Source organism: Camelus ferus, chromosome 19, assembly GCF_009834535.1.
Source record: "Camelus ferus isolate YT-003-E chromosome 19, BCGSAC_Cfer_1.0, whole genome shotgun sequence".
In the NCBI taxonomy this organism is placed as follows: domain Eukaryota; kingdom Metazoa; phylum Chordata; class Mammalia; order Artiodactyla; family Camelidae; genus Camelus; species Camelus ferus.
In genome coordinates, this window is record NC_045714.1 from 35,766,945 (window position 1) to 35,786,660 (window position 19,716).

General features: G+C 44.4%; 1 protein-coding gene across 1 annotated transcript in view; it reads left to right on the forward strand.

Moving 5' to 3' along the window:
• The window catches only part of TM9SF4 (transmembrane 9 superfamily member 4), a 50,428-nt gene that overhangs the window by 13,822 nt on the left and 16,890 nt on the right, over positions 1–19,716 (forward strand). The window contains exons 2-9 of the mRNA XM_014554670.2: positions 6,450–6,563; positions 9,167–9,266; positions 13,920–14,088; positions 14,188–14,317; positions 15,494–15,617; positions 16,960–17,078; positions 17,181–17,292; positions 18,665–18,735. Of these exons, the coding sequence (XP_014410156.2) occupies positions 6,450–6,563; positions 9,167–9,266; positions 13,920–14,088; positions 14,188–14,317; positions 15,494–15,617; positions 16,960–17,078; positions 17,181–17,292; positions 18,665–18,735 (939 nt within the window). The remainder of the gene's footprint in view (positions 1–6,449; positions 6,564–9,166; positions 9,267–13,919; positions 14,089–14,187; positions 14,318–15,493; positions 15,618–16,959; positions 17,079–17,180; positions 17,293–18,664; positions 18,736–19,716) is intronic.

The window sequence follows — 19,716 nt, forward strand, 5'->3', positions numbered from 1 at the left end:
TTTGAACATGGGCCTTGAGATCAGACTGCCTGGGTATACATCCTGACTCAGCCAGTGTTATGTCACCTCTCTGAGCCTCAGTTTCCTCATCTCTGAAATGAGAGTAATTAAAGTCTCTACATCATAGGATTGTTGTGAAGATTAATTGGGTTATTGCATGAAAAGAACCTAGAACTGTGCCTGGCACATAATCAGTATGCAGTAAATGCTAGCTGCCGTTGTTATCAGCATCATCATTACATGCTTACCATCTTTTAATGCAACTGTCCTGCCTGAAAAGAGCATACCTGTTCCTCTACAGTATGCTTGGGCAAGTTAAATAATCTCTGGGTCTCAGGTCAGCTGGCAGTCATCTGAGAAATGGTGTCAGAAGTCTCCAGGTAGTTGTAGTTGTGAGAGTGGTGCCAGTCAGTTTGTTAAGTGCTTAGCACAAAGCAGGGACTTGGTAAATGGAAGGAAGGGACTATGTGTCAACAGTGCCTTGTACTTACTTTTAGGTGCTCAGTGACCCTGTGGCTTCTTGTTACTTTTTAGTGTTGTCTTCCACCAGGGTGAGTATTTTCCTCATTGTTATCTTTTTGTTTTTGTGTGTACTTGCTCCACTGGTTTGAGACTTTGGAACAAAAGTGTATGGAAGTGTTTCGGGATTTGCTTTTCATTCTTCTGCAACCTGAGCTCTCAGGGAGACCCTGAGTTCCCCAGGGCAGTGTCTCTCTGCTAAGATTGGAGGATTCTGTTTCAAAAGAACTGGAGTAACTTCTTAGATTTAATTGCTTGATAAACTCAGGAGATTGTAATCCTCTGCCCTGGCTTCAAGTCACATATCAGATAAGGGGGAAAGATCTGGTGTCTGGCTTCCTAGGAGGGGAAGTTTAGAACACATGTATTTTTGATTAGCAAGAAGTAATGATATTAACTGGGCTTTACGTATATGGCCTTTGTTGTATTGCAGTAAGTTCCTTTTATACCTCTTTTTTTTGAGAATTAAATCATGAATGAATGTTGAACTTTGTTAAATGATTTTTCTTTGTCTATTGAAATGATTTTGTAAGTTTTTTATTTCATTTTGTTAATGTTGTGTATCACATTGATTGATTTGCATGTATTGAACCATCCTTGTATCCCAGGGATAAATCCCAGTTGATCTTGGTGTATGGTCCCTTTAATGAGATGTTAAATTCTATTTGCTGGTATTTTGCTGAGGATTTTTACATCTATATTCATTAAGGATGTTGGCCTATAGTTTTCTGCTGGTATCTTTGTCTGATTTTGGTATCAGGGCAATGCTGGTCTCATAAAATGAATAAATGCTTGTATTTTTGAAAGGACTTAAGGATTGATAATTAACTCTTCTTTGAATGTTTATTAGAATTTACCTTTAAATCCTGTGATCCTGGACTTTTCTTTGTTGGGAGGTTTTTAATTACTGATTCAGTATCCTTTTTATCCAATTTGTTGACCTATAATTGTTCACAATAGATTTTATGATCTTTTTATTTTTGAGGCATATTGTAATGTCTTCTCTTTCATTTCTGATTTTATTTATTTGAGTCTTCTCTCTTTTTCTTCTTAGTGTTGCTAAGGGTTTGTCAATTTTATCTTTTCAAAAAACCAACTGAGTTCTACTTTTTTCCTATTTTTAAAATTCTTTTATTTATTTCTGCTCTAATCTTTATTATTTCTTTCCTTCTGCTAACTTGGACTTAGTTCTTTTTCTTGTTCCTTGAGATATAAAGTCAGGTTGTTTGAGATTTGTTTTTAAATGTAGGTGTTTATCACTACAAAATTCCCTCTTAGTACTGCTTTTGTTGCATTCTATAAATTTTGTATTTTTACTTTTTGCTTAAGATACTTTTAAAATTCTCATTCAGTTTCCTCTTTGATCCAAGAGTGTGTTGTTAAGTTTTCATGTATTTGCAGATTTTCCCATTTTCTGCTGTTACTGATTTCTAGTTTCATTCCCTTATGGTCAGGAAGGATACATGGAATGATTTCAGTCTTAAATTTGTTAAGACTTGTTTTGTGACCTAACATGTCTATCCTGGAGAATGTTTCATGTGCATCTGAAAAGAATGTATTCTTCTTCTGTTGGGTTGTAGGTCCATTTGGTCTATAGTATTGTTCAAGTCAGCTGTTTATTGATTTTCTGTCTGAATATTCTATCCATTATTGTAAGTGGGATGTTGAAGTCCCCTACTATATTTTATTGTATTGTAATTTCTCCCTTCAGATCTGTCAATATTTGCTTTATATATTTAGGTACTCTGATGTTGGGTGCATATATAATTGTTATATCTTGCTGTTGAATTTGTCATTATATAATGACCTTCTTTGTCGCTAGGCACAGTTTTGGACTAAAAGTCTGTTTTGTCTAAGTATGGCTATCTCTGCTTTCTTTTGGTTATCATTTACATGGAATATCTTTTTGTATCCCTTCACTTTCACTATGTGTGTCTTTAGATCTAAAATGAGTCTCCTGCAGGCAGCATATTGCTGAATTTTTTTTTATCCATTCAGCCACTCTCTGCCTTTTGATTGGGAATTTAATCCATTTACTCCCCAGGTTGTTCTAATGTACATCAGGGTTAAGAACCACTGTCTTAGATGTACAAATAGGTTATAAGAGTAATAGATGTCTCAGGGATTCTCAAACTGTCCTTGGACAGTTGGAAAGGTGGGAGGTGTCAAGAACCCCTTAAATTTGAGAATTTGAAAAAAAAATCAGTTATCAAGTGGATACAGCAAAAATTAAGAACCATAGTATTCAACCTGGATGTGAATGAATGGTTTTATATTTTTATAGATCAGAGGTTGGTTGATGTTTATTATTAACTTGTTTGATAAGGATTTTTTGAGCACTCACATCAGCGAAGCCAGACAAGTGATTAGTGCAGGTGAAGACACAGCAGATACTTAAACCATAATTCGACATGAGAAGTGTCATAGTAGGGCCTTAAATAAGTACAGATTTAAATATTCGTCAGATAATTTAAGCACCAGTCTTTGAACATGTGTAGATGTGAAAGTTCATTTGGGCGTTGGGTAGTTTCAAACTTCTTGTAGTGTCATCAGAGGGATATTTACAAAGTGCCTTGAAAAGTAAGGAAGGAAGAGAATAATTACTCCTGTGGGGATCTGAGGGGTTCTTGAAAGAAGAAACATTTCAACTGGACCCCAAAGGGTAGCTAGGACTTGAATAAGGCAAGGGCAGATGTCAGCAACAGCCTGAGCAAAGGCTTGAAGGCAGCCTCACCTGAGCGAGTCCACTTACTAAGGGCTCACAAACTCAGGGTCTTCCTGAAGGCTTAGAAAGAAAAGGTGGGAGGTGCTGGTGGGAAGGTATCTTAGAGTCAGCAAGTGAATTCCTTCCATACTAAGCTAGAATTACTCTAACCTAAACTGTTTAGAACACTGCTGCTTTCTTTTGCCTAATGTATCTTATTGTTTTTCTTAAGTGGTATAAATACTATGTAATCTCAGAAAAACTGGAAAGTACAGATATACAAAAAAGGAAAGCATTGCCTCATTTTCTCAAAGATAACTTTTAAAAAGTGGGGCAGATCTTACTCTGCATGGTTCTATCCCCTGCTTTTTCTACTTAAATCTAAAGCTTGAATGTTCCCACTCAAGAAATATATCATCATTTTTCATGACAATATAAAAGGATAAGTGAATACACCATAATTTAACTTATTTCACTGATATTGGACATTTTACTATTGTACGTTGTGAACTATTTCACCATTTTAAATAATGCTATGTTGAACATCCTTTTATGCACTTTTTGGCATATTTATCATATTTTTCTTAACATGTCTAGAATTAGAATTGCAGGATCTCAGAGTATGCACTTCTGGGAGGCAGTTGATGCAGAGTGCCAAAGTGCTCCCTGGAAGTGTTTCAGTTTATAATCCCTCCAGCCATATGAGAATATCAAAACATGACATTTTAATATCTAAAACTGACAGTATCATCTTGGTGCACTCATTAATTCTAAACTGAACTTTTGAATTGCCTTTGGTTGCCAACTTACATTATTCAAAGGTTCTAGCATAATATGGAAATAATCCTTTGCCGTTTTTCATCTGTTGATCCTTCCTCTAAGACAAATTGACTTGTGGTTTGTTGATAGTATCTCATGTGTGAGAATTGTCTGTTTTCGGCATCATTTTTCAAAAATTTAGATCTGGGTTATTATTTTTAAACAACTTTTGGATGACAGTTTATGCCAGTAGTACAGGATTTATCTTCCTTATGTTTTAGTTAACTGGAATCCAGGTACAAAGTGGAGTTAGAGGAAGAGAGAGGACAGGATTTATTTATCTCACACAAAGCACTCACGGTCTAAGGACTGCCCACTGAGGCCTAGCAAAGAGGGAGGGCTAGAATCTTCCAAAGTCAGATGCTGTAACCAGCCCACAGTCAGTATGCTTTCTGTCACAGAGAGAAAGAATAAAAATACCTTTGTTATTGTGTCAAGGCAAACCCATACTACTGAACCCTTTCCTCTGTGCATGCATAGAATGTTGCTGGAGAGATTTCCAAGGAACTGGTGCTGGGGAGCTGAAGAGGGAGGAAGGTTTATTTTTCATGGCATACCCATTTGTACTGTTTGAATTATTTACTGTGTATGTTTTACTTTTCCAAAACTTTTTAAACCTAGTTATTTTTTTTGAAAGCCTCTCTTCCCCATCGTTATGTAAGATGTTAACGTTAGAGGAAACTAGGTGAAGAGTATATGAGAACTTGCATGTCTTCTGTAAATCTAAATTTATTTTAAATTTCAAAGTTAAAAATAAAAAAAGAGGACAGGAAGGGAAAATATCATCTTCCTATACAGAATCCTATCCTGTGAGGCATTTTCCACCTTCTTGTCTTGTCATTTCCTGCTTTCACCCCTAGGTCTGCTGACCTTGTGATTACCAGATACAACTATCTTAGCTACTTTTCACTGTTTTTATTGGAATCAGACTCTTTCATATTTCATAATGAACATCAGCTGGCAGATACTTACAAATGTTCACCATAGACCAGAGGAAAAACACTCTCTAAATATATTGCTTTTAAGACTCTGACCAAGCTGTGTGTCTAAAAAAGCGCACCAAGCTCAGAACCTTAAACTTTAAAGTCTATTTTTTTCTCAACTTGTGCTCCTGGTAAAAATGCAGATGAGTCTATATTCTCCGCAAGCCCCTGAGTGATTCTGATTCCCTTTAGAATTGAGTTCCAGAAAGAATAGCATGTATGTGTGAGGTGGTAACATGAAGGATGGAGGGACTGCGAAGGCCAGGTGATCAGGAGGCTGTGGCCAGTGGCCAGTGTCCAGTGGGAGGACACGAGGGTCTGAAATGCCATAGCTTTAAAGGGGGCGGAGAGAGAAGGCAGATGCAGCAGCACATTTGAGTCGATGATCCAGGTGTATGAATGACAAAGTTCCTTGTTCAGACCATGCAGAGAGAGAGAACCCCGGAAGCTCTTCTCTTTCCTTGAGGAGGTGAGGCTTGTTATCAGTGAAAGGCAAGAGATACTTTGATGGGGTGCCTTTCTTGAGTCCAATAATTGATCTTTCTTGCCTTTGATTCCCAGGTGACTGTCGTGCCTGCAGGTTCCTGAGTGTCTACTCAGTGCCAAGCACTAGGACACAGTCCCTGCTCCTGGCGAGATTACATTTGAGGAGAGGGGGGCAGACAGTACACAAGTAAAAAAAATACATATTGTATACATCAGTTAGCTAAGTCCATGAAGTGAAGTCAAACAAGGGGGTGGACAGTGGGCAACAGGAGCCCTGAGGATGCTGTTTCAGATGGGCTTGTCTGTGAGGAGGTGCCGTTTGAGAGAGACCTGAATAAAATAAGCAATGAGATCTGAGCCAGGCAGGCATCTGTGGGAAGGGCATTCTGGCAGAGGGAACAGTAAAGCTGATGACCCTGAGGGGTGGAGAAAGGCTTGCTGTCAGGAGACAACAAGGAGGCCAGTGTAGCTGGAGCTGAGGAGGAGGAGAACAGGAGACGGTGGGGTAATGACAGTTTTGGAGACAACTTGTAGGAAAAATATATTGGTGACATAGGAGATTCCTGACAAAGCAAGCCTATTGCTATATAGAGAAACGGGAGTTAATGGAACATCGTGAAGCTGTTTCCTGCCAGCTCTCCAGGAGAGTGATATGTGTGAAATGGTTAAAGGAACGTTGATCCAGAAACGGGGAGATGTGGCTCCTGTATTAGTCTACTCTTTTGCTTAATTACTTCACTCAGTTTGTGACTCATTTCTGGAAGTGCAGAATCAGGGCCTCTGAACAGTCTTGTGGAGGCATTTGGAAGGCAGCACTTAGTGGGGCCTCAGGCTTCTCGGCAGGGGCTGGGGGACACGAAGGTGCTCTGATGACCTGCCCCAGAGGGATGTTCACCTCTTTCCCCCATTCCGACTGCCGCCTCTCTTCTTCCAAGCAGGACTGGTTGCCGTGGTCCCTGCTGCTTCTCTCTCTCACGTGCGATACAGGCGCCTTCTATGTTCCTGGGGTTGCGCCAATCAACTTCCACCAGAACGATCCTGTGGAAATCAAGGTAAGTGCAGTCCTGGATTGTGGGAGCCACTGTGCTGGGCAGCCTGGCCGGAGGACCATGGCAGACTGGTCACATCCCTTCTGTGGTTACAAGGAACAGAGACCAGTGCTGGTACATAGCCTGGCAGGGTGGATAAACACCTATGACGAGTGAAAGCATCTGCATTCAGAACTGCATAGTAGTAACGAGTAAATTCACCATGTGCTTCATGTGTTGCATTACTATGAGCATCTGTCTTCTTTGAAAGTCAGACTTGTAATTTTGGGGAACAATAATTAAAGTCACATTTACTGAGGATTATTTACATGCTAGGCTGTGTATGGTATGTATGGTATGGCTTCGCTCAGAATGCCCCCGAGTCCTCTGAGGCAGATACAGTATATTTTACAGATTAACTGAACATTTTACAGTTATAGAAACTGAGGCCCAAGGAAGTGAACCAATTTGCCGAAGGTCACGTGGTAAGGAAAACAGGGTTAGTTCAGAGCCCGTCTCTAAACCACTGCGGTGCTGTTCCTCCCAGTGCCTCTGCCAGAAGTCCCCCCAGAGAAAGCTTGTGGCATCCGGAGGACAGCATGGCTCTGGTTTCCAGTCCTGCCAAGCTGAGCCTGTGAGAGCGTACACCTTGGGTGGGAAGAGAGAGGGTGGGAGGGAATATGAAGGTGGGGCACTGTTTCTTGGTAATGTGGATTCTCTTTGGATTGTCCAAAAGGAAAGAATGCTAAGAAACACAAAATAATAGGCTGTTATAACAGACAATAGCTTTTTAGTCATTTTGCCTCAAGCAATTCATGAAATGCTTAATAGAGGTTCTTAGTCCCTCAATCCGACATCTCTGAAAAGCTCGGAAATCCAGAGTTTTTCTAAACTCACTGTAGGCAAGACCTGACCTGAACTGTTTATTGACTTTATTTATCCCACTTGGTATGAATACTTTTGTTTTTCCTTGTATAAATAGTCGCTGAATATGGGGTACTGCTCCAGGCCCAACTGGGGGGTGTTATAAAATCTATGGTATGTTATACCACATTGCCCTTTAGAAATTAGAAAAAGTCCTAATTCCAAAGCAAGAGTTTAAGGATTGTGGATCTAGATTCTAAAAATTATTTATACTTTCAGATGATATATGAGGAGTGCTCAGTAGTTCCTAAAGAGAAAGAAAAATACCATATGAGATCGCTCATATGCGGAATCTTTAAAAAAAAAAAAAGGAACATAAATACAAAACAGAAACATACTCATAGACATAGAATACAAACTTGTCATTGCCAAGGGGGCGGGGAGTGGGAAGGGACAGACTGGGATATCAAAATTTGTAGATACTGACAGGCATATGCAGAATAGATAAACAAGATTATACTGTATAGCACAGGGAAATATAGACAAGATCTTGTGGCAGCTCACAGAGAAAAAAAATGTGACAATGTATATATGTTCATGTATAACTGAAAAATTGTGCTCTACACTGGAATTTGACACAACATTGTAAACTGACTATAACTCAATAAAAAATGTTAAAAAAAAAAAGAATTAAAAGAAAAAAGTAGTTCCTAAATAGTTGCACTTAAATTAAAAAAAAAAAAAACTTTTTGCAACATTTTGATTGGTTCTATTTTATCCATGTTTTGGGGAGTTGTCGGTGGCTCTCACCGTTTCCAGAGCTACATTCTGTGTGCTTATACCACTTCCTAAATGGTCTCCTTCGTGGTCTTCTTAAACTTCATTTTTAATGGTTGCATAATATTTAATTGAATGAATATATTATGGTTTATTGATCAGTTTCCCATTGCAGGGCTTTTAGCTGTTTTTCCAGTTTTTCCATCTCTTCTGTCGTTATACAAACATTTAGTGAGCACCTATTGTGTGCCTAGCTCTGTAGGCACCAGGGTTACATAGGTGTGGTTACGCATATGGTCCTTGCCCTTATGGAGCTTAAATCTTAAATTCTAGTAGGGAAGACTGATTTCTTTTTTTTAAAAAAAAGGAAAAAAACAGGTAAACAAAATATATTTTATCAGACATGCTGCAAAGGAAGCTAGGAGTTTTGAAATACAGACGATGGAGGACTTCCTTTGATAAGATAATTAGGAAAGGACCGGAGGGTGAGGGGAGTTAAGCTGAGACCTCGGTGTGAGGAGTCAAGAGAGTTGGGCAGAGAGGAGCCGCAGGTTCAAAGTCTAAGGCAGGAGACAGCTGGTTGGGCTCAGGGAACTGGAGGCAAAAGACCACTATGATTGGGAATGAGGAGTGAACTCTTTATTCCTAAAGTTTTTTCCTCATTTGGAGTTATTCCCTTAGGAAAGATACCCAGTGAAATTATGGATGCAAAACATATCAGCATGTTGAAGACTCTCAGTGTATTTTAAATTTAGTTGTGATTATAAACAAAATCTATAACGTGCTCTAAAACCAATGAAATGTGAAATAATTCAGAATTGTAGGCAGTATAGTATATAGTGTGCCAGAGTTGTGTCTGCTGCAGTTAGTTTGCTTGTTAGATAGTATTACCAAGTGTACTAAAGATGGGTGGGTACGAGGGAGGATTATTAAACAGTCATCTTGATTTCTGGGTTGAGAAATAATGACCTCTCTTCTCCCGCTAGGCTGTGAAGCTCACCAGCTCTCGAACCCAGCTACCTTACGAATACTACTCACTGCCCTTCTGCCAGCCCAGCAAAATAACCTACAAGGCAGAGAATCTGGGTACGTTCTCTCACACTGCTGTCACCCTGCCCCAAAGGGAACCCAGATCTTTCCAGGATGATAATAGCAGTTAACCCTTACATAGCACATACTGTGTGCTGGACACTGTTCTACTTAATTTATATGCATATTAGTTTATTTAATCCTCGTAACAGCCCCAGGGAAGTGGTTGTTGTATTTATTCCCATTTTACAGGTTAAATGACTTGCCTCTGATTACATTGTTACTCAGTGGCTAAGCTGGGCTTGAAATCCATGTAATCAGGCTTCAGATTTGGAGCCCTTGGCTACTGCTCATACTGGCTCTCCTTGATTTTTAGATAATCTTCTCATCTCTCTCATGGTTTCTGTAACTTGCTCTGCTTTTAATTAAAAGAGTGAGTGATTACCTCCGGCCCTAATGGAAGCAGAGACATTACCATAATTCTTGCTAAGCTGTGTAAGACTTGCCTCAAATAATGTATGAAGCACCCAGTGCCGTGTCTGGCATATGTGTTCCATAAATAGCAGTCATTTTATTCTCATTCAGATTTCTTCCTTTGGTAGAATTTCGGGCTTAAAGAAAAAGACATTTGGAGGCCTCTGTTAAGGACATGATTATTAGTACTGACTCTGTACCTGTCTCAGGGTTAAGTCTTGGAGATAAAAACATGGAAAGACACCCTCCCTGACCTTAAGGAACTTAAGAGACTTTCCTCTTTTCTTATAGCTTAGGAAGGCGAAAGGAGAGAACTGATTCTTGAATAGGCCTCTGAAAGAGCTGCCTTCTCCATCAGGGCCACCCGTAGCTCAGATGTTTCCAGAACCCCTAGCTGACAGGTGTACCTACTGCCAGGTATTGGGTGTCCCAGACCAGCTGGGGCAGGCCTGAGCCAGCTTAACCAAAAGCAGGCAGCACCGCCCGTCCCTGAGTCTTGCCTTTGCGGTTGAACAGAGGTTGGTCTCGGGGCCGGGCTGCTCTTGCTGCCTGCCACTTACCCTTCGTTTCTCTCCACGCCACGTGATGCTCCAGCCACCTTGCCTCCGCCTGGAAGCCTGACCCACTCTGTCCTCCAGGCCCCTCACAGCAGCTCCTCCCTTCCCTGGTGAGCTGGTGTGGATTCGATAACAGCCCAGGTCTCAGCAGTTGGGCAAATCTTAATGTGAGACTGGGTGACCTTCACCTCCACGAAGCTGGGGAGTGTGCCTGCCTCATAGAAATGGGAACTTCCGTGTGTACAGAAGTTAATCTGCCATACTCTATCTCATTCTGTCCTTGTGTAGGGCCCCCCCTGTGGCCTAGCAGCTCTTTGAGCAGAAGGATCATATGTTACATTCCTCTCTCTCTCTCCCACAGCTGACCCAGAGTCTGACACACAGTTGTCATTTGGTGAAAGTTGGTGTCCTCCCTGAGTAGAGCAGAAACATCCTTGAATGAGCACCTGTTGGCTTGCAAGCCCTGTGCTCCATGTTATCATCCTTGGCCGTTAGTACTTAGGGCTCTTCCTGTGAGCTGGGCATTGTTCTAAGCACTACTGTGCTTAGACTTAGTTATTCTCGCAACAGCCCTGTAAGGGAGCTACTCTTAGTATCGCCTTGTCATAGATAAGGGAAGTGGGGCGCAGGAGGTGAAGTCACTTGCCCCAGGTCACTCACCTAGTCAGTGGCAGAACCCAGACCCTCTGGCTTCAGAGTCCATCCCCTTAAGCACCACAGTCTGCACACTGTCTGACCTGATTCTTACTGTAACTGCAAAGCCGTGTAGGATTGCCTTCCTGCCATTGTACATAGCATAGCAGCTTCAAAGTTTGGAAAAGCTTGCTTGTGGTCACATGGTAATGTGTGGAGAAATTGAAATATTAACCCAGGTTTTTTAACTGTAAAAACAGAATTCTTTCTGTTGTCCAGGGCTCCTCTCTCCAGAAAGGTTCATTTGGGCTGTCTCAGGGCTGTGCTCCTGTTGATCACGTTGGTGGAGATTGATTTCGCAGTGTGTGTGTGTGGGAGTGCCTGGGGCAGATGTACTGGAGTCCAGCATCAGACTCCTTTTAGCTTGTTGCACATTTAGTCTGGCAGGCCATCTGCTCCCAGCTTTAAAAAATTAAAAGGAATACTTCTGTATTAGAAATAAGCTGGTCCAGACCAGTATGTCCTCTTTCTTGGTTTAAATTTAATTTCTAAATATCAAGAAATGATACCCACCCTACTTGGTCTGCAGCCCTGTTCCTCTCTTTGTATGTTCTTCCCTTCCTCAAGGGAGGTCCTTATTGACCTTATTGAAAGAAGTGGGCAGTAGGGTGTGATGTGGAGGAAAGAGCCCAAGGGGTTAGCACTACCAGTCCCCTCATATGGTTGTAGGCGAGTCCCTGGCCAGGTCTGGTTCTCAGCATTGTCATCTCTAAAATGGCAGAGGGTGACCCAGGTCATTTCAGCAATGGACCATGCAGATGTCTTATTGGTGTTCTTACTCTCCCACTGGCTAGTCCTTTCCTGGGTTTTGCAGACTCATCTGCATTGCTAACCTTCTAAAACAAGGTAGAGGGATAGGGACCTTCATCCAGGCTTCTCTTCACCCACCCTTCTCCTGAGTGGCCTCATCCACACTTGCCAGGGTGTTAACTTTGCAGCTGAGTGGTTCTCCCTGCACTAGCCATCTGTATACCAACAACTCAGTCTTCCGTCTACAGTCCTCACCTTTCCTCTGAGCCTAAAATTTAGATATCTCACTGCCTGCTTGACATAGCTACTTGACATATCCAAACTGAAAAAATGCCTTCAGTTTAAGTTGGCTATTTTTCCTGTTTTCCCAACTAGAATCTGATTGTAGAAACCTCAGAATCTTTCTGATATGCACCACCACTCATCCTTCATATCAGTCAGCACCAGGCCCCCTAGGTTTCGCCTCCCCAGTAGCTCCCAGATCTGTGTACCTGTTTCCACCCTCACTGCACCCTGCAGTCTGGCCACCAGCACCACTCACTTTGCATAGCTGACTGCCTTCGCCCCAGCCAGTCCCTTGCATCTTCGACATTTTCTTCACAAAACAGCCAGGGTGGTCTGTAAGCAGAATCGGATAATATCTCCTGCCACCCATTAGAAACCATTTATTGGTTTTTGCTGTTCTCTGGATAAAGATCGAACCTCCAGTGTGGCCCACAGGCCCCCTGAGGTCCAGCTCCAGCCTGTCTCTCCACCGCACTTCAAGTCGCTCTCCCCCTTGCTGTCTGCACTGCAGCCACACAGGCCTCTCAAGTTTACCCAGTCCCCCAACCAAGGGGCCATTGCACATACTGTTCCTTCTGTCTGCAATAGTCTTCCCTATCTCTTTACCTAGATAATTCTCTCCTCCTCTAGAGCTCACTTCAAGCATTATTTCCTCAGAGAAACTGCTAGACCTACTCTTCCACAACTAGAGTAAGTTCCTCTTATAATATTCCTTATTATTTAATCGGTCTATCTTCCCACTGGACCATAAGCTCTGTGAATATGTCTGTTCAGCATTATATCTTCAGAGCCTAGTGCATAACCAATACCTTGTAGATGTTTGGGAAGGGATGAATGAATGAACAAATGAATGAGTAGACCAAAGGTACCACATCAGGCAGATCCACACTGGTAGGCAGCTGTTAAACCAGGTGTGTGTGCAGGCATCAGTGCCACCTGTGGCCTGTGGGTTGGTCTCCTTCAGCTTGCCCCAGTTTCACATCATCCCAGAAGAATTGTTAGAATGGCTCAGAATGAAAGCGTCGTTGGGTATAGTTGGCAGTCTCTAACTGCTCAGTACCTGCTTGCGTGACGTCTAGCAGCAGGTTACTCTGAGGCAGTAGGCGTGCAAAGGGTGTGCCAGTTCCTTAAGTAGAAAGACGTTTTGGTTAAAAATCTTGGGTGCTGGGTTTTATGCTCCCTCCCTGCCTGAACCAGGATCTGAAGACACAGAGATAAATGGGAAACATTGTCTGTCCTTAAAGAGCTCGTAATCAGGTAGGGGAGGCAGAGACTTAATCTATCAACACCTCATGCAAAAGTCACATCAGTGACAAATGAAAAGGTGCAGAGGTGGTGCTGGTGATAAAAATAGTGTTTGTTGCCAGCTCATTCTGTGCTTCTCACTGCTACCCTATGACATGGATGCTGTCATTATCCCCACTTCACAGATAAGGAAATTGAGGCTTATTAAGGTTAAGTGACTTACCAAGACTGCTAAGCTGCTGAGTGGCAGAGCCAGGGTTCAGTAGCAGGCAGCCGTCTCTCTTCACCACTGCACAATGCTGCCTCTGCACCAAGGGCAATCGAAGAGGGAGTGACAAGCTTGGGCCTAAGGAGGTCAGGAAGGGCTTCCCGGATAATGAAACAGAAGCCGAGTTTGAAGGGTGAGGAAGAGTTTCCCATGTGGGGCAGGGAATGGCACTCCAGGCAAAGGAAATGGCGTGAAGCCCAGAGGCATGTTTGGTGTACTCTACAGAGTCCAGTGGTGCTAGAGCACAAAGCAGGACCAGAGGGCAAAGGGCAGGCATCAGACAAGGGCAGGCTTGGTGTGAACAGGGGTTGGTGCGTTGAGTGCCAGGCTGTGGGATTGCTGAAGGCCCTGCAGGTTGGCCCTGTGTCTCCATGGTTCTGCTGACCTCAGCAGCCTCAGGGCTGAGGCTCTGAGCTCCATCTGTCTCTCTTATGGCAGGAGAGGTGCTGAGAGGGGACCGGATTGTCAACACCCCTTTCCAGGTTCTTATGAACAGCGAAAAGAAGTGTGAGGTTCTGTGCAGCCAGTCCAATAAGCCAGTGACCCTGACCGTGGAGCAGAGCCGCCTCGTAGCCGAGCGGATCACGGAGGACTACTACGTCCACCTGTAAGTTGTCCTCTGCTCCCTGCCAGCCTCGAGTTCACGTAGGGGAGGGCACAGAGGGAGAGGTGGTCCGAGGGACTGAGCGGGGCCTTGGGTTTCCAGCATCGCGGACAACCTGCCTGTGGCCACCCGGCTGGAGCTCTATTCCAACCGTGAGGGCGATGACAAGAAGAAGGAGAAAGATGTGCAGTTTGAACATGGCTACCGGCTCGGCTTCACGGATGTCAACAAGGTAGAGTGTCTTGGCGTGCTCAGAGGGCTGGGGGAGCCACGCCCCAGAGTCACAAGCACTTGGGGCCACCGAGAAGGGGGAAAGATGTAGCACTAGGCTTTTTAACAGGAAAGACGGGGATGGCCAAGGCAAGTTCCTCCTGGTGCCCCCAGGCGTTATCTGTCAGAAGTCAGCGTGCTGTGGGCAGGACTCAGGCAGATGCTACATGGGAGGTGGAAGGCGCAGTCCCTAAAAATTCAGATTCTATGTTTATAAGATTAATCCCTTCTTCCTCCTCAAAAACCTGCAATTTCCTAAGTATGTAAGAGAGAGAGCTAAGTAGTGGTTGCAAGCATGCAGATTCCCTGGGTTTTAAATCCTGCCTCCACCATGTCCCCGTTGGTGAGTGACCTTGGGCCTACCTCTTTCATCTCTCTAAGCCTTTGGTTCCTTATCTGTAAAATATATGTAATAGCCATACCTGCCCTTCGGGGTTGTCATGCGGAGTAAATCAGATAACCTGTGTAAGCCCTTTACAGCACAGCCTCTGAGAAATATGCTAATAATGCCAGTGATCGTAACTGATTTGCTCTGTCATTTTCTAAACTGAACCCATATTACTAAGGGAGTAAAGGACAAAAACATTCCTTTTAAGGCATAACTCCTGTCCTCCAAGGGCTTCTGTCATAACTGGGAAGAAAACTGATAGTGTAGGACCTTAAGTCCCAATACTGACCACACCAGTGCCTGGCCGGTCAGTGCCAGGGGGGTTCACAGGGAGCTCACGTGCGTTCAGGTTGTCATGGAGGAGGTAGGCCTTGAAAAACAGGTACGCTTGAGCAGAGTGGAGTCAGGATGGCATTCTAATTGGAGTGAATGTCATGAATGGAGTTGGGGGGGAGGGCGGCCCAGGGAGACCAGATCTAATGTGTCTGAGAAGATGACAGGCGGGTTTATTAGGGTCACATGCCAGTAGGCCTTGAATACCAGCCTGAGGGGTCTAGGCTTTTATCCAGTAAGCCCCACAGAGCCCTGGAGGGTTCCTAACTAGGGGAGTGCTATGAGAGCAGTGTTTTTGGAAGGTTGGCACTGCTGGACCTGCTAAATGAGGGATCTCATACCTGGGAGCTCTTGGAGTGATTTTCTGGTGGTTAATTGGCTCTGAGCTATTTCGTTCTGTCTGTTGCTCTGTTTTAGATCTACCTGCACAATCATCTCTCATTCATCCTTTACTACCACCGGGAGGACCTGGAAGAGGACCGGGAGCACACATACCGTGTCGTCCGCTTCGAGGTGATTCCCCAGAGCATCAGGCTGGAGGGTGAGTGGGGAGGTGTGACCAGAGGGGCAGGGCTGGATGGGCCTGGGCTTCCGCACCCATGGTCTTCGCACCCTTGATTCCTGAAATGGCTGACAGGCCCCAGTGTGACATACGGGCCCAGCCACAGTAGGGTCACTGCGTTCCTAAGAGAGGTGGGGGGGTTGGCGAGGGGAGACCTGTCATCTGTGGTTCCTGGCCTGGCACAGCCCCTTACCAGTTTACCACCTACCCACTACACCCAGAGGTGTGTACTGATTATGATGAGGAACCAGAGGCTCAGAGAGGTTGGTGACTTGGCTGAGATCAAACAGCAACTTGGAGCTTTTCCAGGCCTCTCATAAGAACCAGCCAGCTCAAGAACAAAGGGCAGGGGTACAGACAGAGCTGTTGGGCAACAGGTTTCAGTGTTTCCACTCCTGTGTGAGTGATTGGCATAGACTAAAATTGACCCGCAGTGAACAGTCGTGCAGGAGTTTGAGAGCCCGGGCCAGCCCTGTGGGCCTGACCGGACCTGGTCTGGCCTCACCTCGCCTGGCAACCCTTGCTCACCACAGGGCACCCATCCATTCAGCAGGCCTGGCCTTTCGTCCACAGTGGTGGTGGGCTTCTGGGGTTTTTTTTAAGCCATGGAACCTAGTTTTCAAACAAAATCACACGCAGAAGTCTCACATAAAATGTAAACCCTGCACTTTGGGAGCATCATGCTGCTTCTCCTCCCGTGGGTGTTCTGGGCACAGCCTGACGTTTACTGTGCGAGTCTCGTGACAGCAGCTGCTTCCTCGCTGGCTCTCTGAGGTTAGAGATTCTGTCTCCTTTTCTCACCATTTTCTCCCCAGCATAGTACCTGGCACAGAGTAGGTGTTTGATATATGTTTGTTGATTGCATAAGTGGACAGATAACAGGATGAACGAATGAGTAAGTGAAGGAAGAGAGCATCTGAGTGACTGAATTACCAAAGTGCTGGGACTTTGGGGACTGAGTGAGTGAGTAAACTCATGATAGAATGAGTCAGTGTTGTTTTGCGTGTTGAAAGAGACTGATTGGATGAGGAAGTGTTTGAACTGAGTGAGGGAAGATTGATTGACTACATAGGGGGCTCAGTCCCCTTCCCTCCACATACCTCCCTGCAGCCCCAAGGCCCTTTGGAAAGTCAGGGCTCTGGGGAGCATCATTTTAAAGCTATTTTAAGCTGTTTTAAAGCTATATTGTTTAAAGCTATTGTTGCCAGCTGTTTGCCCAGCCTCCACTCAGCAGTGTGCCACCTCTGAGGGCACCCCCAGAACCGTCCTGGGGTAGTGGCCTGGACCTCCCAGGAACAGACTGAGTCTCTGTCTCTCACAGACCTCAAAGCAGATGAGAAGAGTTCATGCACCCTGCCTGAGGGTACCAACTCCTCCCCCCAAGAAATTGACCCCACCAAGGAGAATCAGCTGTACTTCACCTACTCTGTTCACTGGGAGGTGAGAAGGGGCTGGAGTCCACACAGGGGAGGAGGGTTCTGATCTGGGCAGGAGTTGTCCAGCAGGAGGCCTGACTTTTGAGTGCTTCCTCCCCACCACCAGGAGAGTGACATCAAATGGGCCTCTCGCTGGGACACTTACCTGACCATGAGTGATGTGCAGATCCACTGGTTTTCTATCATTAACTCCGTCGTGGTGGTCTTCTTCCTGTCAGGTGAGAGATCTGTGGGTGGGAGGGTGGAGAGGACAAGGGGGTGAAGGATGAGAGGCTGAGGTGTCCCATCAGTCATGGGCAATGTCCTGGGTGTTCTTGGAGTCAAGTGTGGGTCAGAAACAGAGATCAGGGCTTTGTGTGAGGCATCAGGTGGACAGAGATAGATAGGAGTTGGCCTCTCCTCTGGAGAGCTCTGGGGGGAAGACAGATGCATCTCTTCACGCATAGCATCATTGATTCATTCAACAGGACATGGTCATTGCTCATTCTGTTCCGGCGCTGTGCCACTGCTGGGGGCGTGGTGGGGAGCAAGCACAGCCCAGTCTGTATTTCTGGTGATGGGAGAGGGACAAAAAAGCATAGATACAGTGCTAAGTGCTATGAGGCAGATACACAAGGTGACCAGATACACGGCTGTTAAGGAAAGGGTGATGGCTGCTTTAGAGAAGACTTATCTGAATGAGGAGGAGCCACCCTTCAGAGATCCAGAGAAAGAATTTTCCAGCAAGGGTCACGGCCCTGCAGCGGGACAAGCTTGGTGAGAAGCCAGATGGCAAGAGGGCAGTGAGCAGAGGGGAGGGTGGTAGACAGAGGTAGAATGAAACTGATCATTTCGGAATCATACGAGAAGTGAAGATCACGCTAGCTAGCTACTGTTGGTTAAACATTCACCCAGGAGCCAGCTGCTGTGCTTCACAAGCATCCCAGTCCTTGCAGTCCCGTGAGCTAAGCCCGAAGGTGTTAAGTTAGCTCAAGGTGCTATAACCCATTGTCAACCACTATGCTGTGCTGCCCAGAGAGGTAGACAGGGGTCTGTGGAAGTATAAATGGGGGGCCTCTGAACTGTTGGGGAGGTGCTGAGAGGCAAAGATGCCCAGAGTGAGTCTTGAAGAGTGAGTAGGAGTTAGAGCCGAGCAGGGCATTCAGTGAAGGGAATAGCCTGGATTACGGGCATGCAGGTGAGAGAGAGATGAGGCTGTGAACTGATAACTGAGAGCAACAAGTAACCAATGAGAGGTGAGCCTGGGAGGAGGTAAGGGTAGGGAAGTTGGTAGGAGCAGGCCGTGGAGGAGCTGGGATGCTGTTTTCTTTGGAATAAAAAGCAATGTCCTGTGACTGCCCCTACCCATCCCAGCAGCTCATTCCTTCCCCCTGCTGAGGGATGACCCTCTGTTTGCCCTTCCCCTGGTGGCTGAGTAGAGCTGTGCCCAGGAAAGGGCCTGAGGCAGCTGCACAGTCGATTCCCACCAGAGGAAGCCATGCGTGCCAGCCGACACACAGTCAAACACCAAGCCCAGGAGGGCAAGCAGCGCGGAAGACTCAGTTGGCAGCACTGACTACTCTTCTTTCTCCCCATCCCTGTTTGTTCCAGGCATCCTGAGCATGATTATCATTCGGACCCTCCGGAAGGACATCGCCAACTATAACAAGGAGGATGACATTGTACGAGGTCTTGGCTGGGGAGGGATGGACTTGGAGAGGGAGGGCAGTTGGGTAGGGCTCTGGGCCTATGAGACCAGGAAGAGGGAGTGGGTGTGGATGGGGGGGGTGGATATGTGTGTTATCATTCATAGAGGAAACCTTGAAAATATTGAAAAGGAAAACAACCTGTTTAATGACCCAAAGTGATGGGGATAGGTTTTCTAGTTTCTAAGGGTAAAAAACAATGAAAGAAATCACAGAAGGAAAATTCAATTAATTTGACGTTAATCTTGCATGTCAGAATACATAAAGCAAGAAAAGTGAAATGGCAAAACAATAATTGCAACAAACTTAAAAAAATGATAGTCGAAAGAACTGGTATAAAATCTTTTTTGAAAAAAAAGCACTAAAATCTCTCATGTGATAATGAACAAAAAATTTACAGACATGGTTAGTAAACATGTGAAAAGCAGTTCTGGGATATCTCCCAGAAATGCAGTTTCAAACAATAATGAGAAGACAGTTTTGGACCTTCAAACTAGCACAGATTTATATTTTATATATACTATATATATATAGATATAGTATATATAAAAATCTCATACTAATTGTCAGGAAGGTTAATGTGAGAGAAGCACTTTACATGCCACCATGCACTTGTGTAAATCGGTAGTTTTCTGAAAAGTAGTTAATTGGTAGAACATATCATAAACTATCAAGTAGTTAACTTATTTTGACCCACTAATTATTCTAGAATTTTCTTGAAGCATCAAAATTACAAAAATTTGATCTAGAAATATTTATTGCAGTCTTGTTTATAATTTAAATAAGCTAAGTATGGCCTGATTTTCAATAGTAAGAGATTGGTTATATTAGGGTACAGCTGTGCAATGAAAAATTGTATGGGCATTAAAATAGTAATTGTAAAGCGTATTTATTGAAATGAGGGAATGCTCCTGATCAGACATCAACTGAAAATGTCAAAGTACACAGTAAATACAG